The 1985-nt window shown below is 58.5% G+C and overlaps 1 protein-coding gene across 1 annotated transcript; it reads left to right on the forward strand.

Annotated features, from left to right (window-relative positions):
* The first annotated feature begins 590 nt into the window (after positions 1 to 590).
* LOC134376726 (keratin-associated protein 5-4-like) lies at positions 591 to 1382 on the forward strand. Its single transcript, XM_063095201.1, has one exon. It carries the CDS (start codon positions 591 to 593, stop codon positions 1380 to 1382), a length of 792 nt encoding a protein of 263 aa, XP_062951271.1.
* The last annotated feature ends 603 nt before the right edge of the window (positions 1383 to 1985 follow it).

The following is a 1985-nucleotide window of genomic DNA, read 5'->3' on the forward strand; positions in this document are numbered from 1 at the left end:
CTGCACCTGCTCTGCTCTCCTGCACACCCCAGGAGGCAATACTCCTGAGCCCTAATCACCCCGGGGTGGGGTTCCAGACAACTGGAGACCACCCGACGTCACTTAGAGCCCCGCAGTGATTCGGGCCAGCCCATCTCGCACTGCTCACCCTGCCCTGCTCTGCCTTGGTCCCAGTGGAGACGCTGGCTGAACGCTTCCATCTGCTCCCGTCCTCTGCCTCCTGGCCACCTGGTGTCTTACAAGGTGATTGTGTGACCGGGTCCTGTCTCTAAGGACTTGTGAGTATAATAAACTTTGTCATCCTGAGCCAGTCCCGTGTCTCCCCTCGTAACTACACCTGACCAATCATCTCATGAAAGAATACAAGATGGTAAACATACAAAACATGACTGTAAACAAAATGTTTATGTGGTTATTTTAAAACACAGAATTTCCCTGGAGAAATGGCATAAATAGCAACAGGAAGTGACCATGTGCCCAGCCTCACCTCTGGGCAGGGGTATAAAGGGCCCAGGCCCAGGAGGCTCCACACCTGAACACTCCGTCCCCACCTGCTTCTCAGACCCGCTCCACCCTCAACCACCAGAACCATGGGCTGCTGTGGATGTTCCGGAGGCTGCGGCTCCAGCTGTGGGGGCTGCGGCTCCAGCTGTGGAGGCTGCGGCTCCAGCTGTGGGGGCTGCGGCTCCAGCTGTGGGGGTTGCGGCTCCAGCTGTGGAGGATGTGGCTCCAGCTGTGGGGGCTGCGGCTCCAGCTGCTATGTGCCCATCTGCTGCTGCAAGCCTGTGTGCTGCTGTGTGCCAGCCTGTTCCTGCTCCAGCTGTGGCAAAGGGGGCTGTGGCTCTTGTGGGAGCTCCAAGGGGGGCTGTGGCTCTTGTGGGGGCTGCAAGGGGGGCTGTGGTTCTTGTGGGGGCTCCAAGGGGGGCTGTGGCTCCTGTGGGGGTTCCAAAGGGGGCTGTGGCTCTTGTGGGGGCTGCAAGGGGAGCTGTGGCTCCTGTGGGAGCTCCAAGGGGGGCTGTGGCTCTTGTGGGGGCTGCAAGGGGGGCTGTGGCTCTTGTGGGGGCTCCAAGGGGGGCTGTGGCTCCTGTGGGGGCTGCAACGGGGGCTGTGGCTCCTGTGGGGGCTCCAAGGGGGGCTGTGGTTCCTGTGGGAGCTCCAAGGGGGGCTGTGGCTCTTGTGGTTGCTCCCAGTCCAGTTGCTGTGTCCCTGTGTGCTGCCAGTCCAGCTGCTGCAAGCCCTGCTGCTCCCAGTCCAGCTGCTGTGTCCCCGTGTGCTGCCAGTCCAGCTGCTGCAAGCCCTGCTGCTGCCAGTCCAGCTGCTGCAAACCCTGCTGCTCCCAGTCCAGCTGCTGTGTCCCTGTGTGCTGCCAGTGCAAGATCTGAGGCTCTAGCCACAGACCCAGGAGATTCCATCAATTTCAGGTTTCTCAAGATGTGATCCAGGCTGTGCCTCATAGCCCTGAAGTTCCAATCTCATCTTATCCTCCTGAAAATTCTTCCCTCATTTCCCAAGCTGGGCTGCTACCATCCTGGCTACAGAGGAGAGACGTTGAAGGGAGGACACTAACACTGTGCCCGTGTCCCCTGATGGAACATCCACTCCCACCCCACACCCACCTGCAGGTGCTCCTGTGCTTCTCACGCCCCATCTTCAGAGTCACAGCCCCAAGTCCCCCTGGAACCTCTCACTAGTGGCCTCCCTGGCCACCTCCAGCTCTTCAGTCCAGTCCAGCACTGGCCCCTGACACCTGCTATCTTTTCTGCTTTGCATATTTTAGCCCAAACTGGGCACAGCAAGATCCTTAAATAAACACCATCCTTCTGCACAAGATGCAACCCTCATTGTGAATTTTTTTCCAGCTCCTACTTAATACATAGAATCCACCATCTTTGCCTACACCCTGAAGCTTCAATCTGCTCAGTCATTCCCAGGCTGACAGAGACCTGCTGTGCGCAGCCCCTGTCTCAGTCTATACAGATGTGAAG

Source organism: Cynocephalus volans, chromosome 4 (genome assembly GCF_027409185.1).
Source record: "Cynocephalus volans isolate mCynVol1 chromosome 4, mCynVol1.pri, whole genome shotgun sequence".
Lineage (NCBI taxonomy): Eukaryota > Metazoa > Chordata > Mammalia > Dermoptera > Cynocephalidae > Cynocephalus > Cynocephalus volans.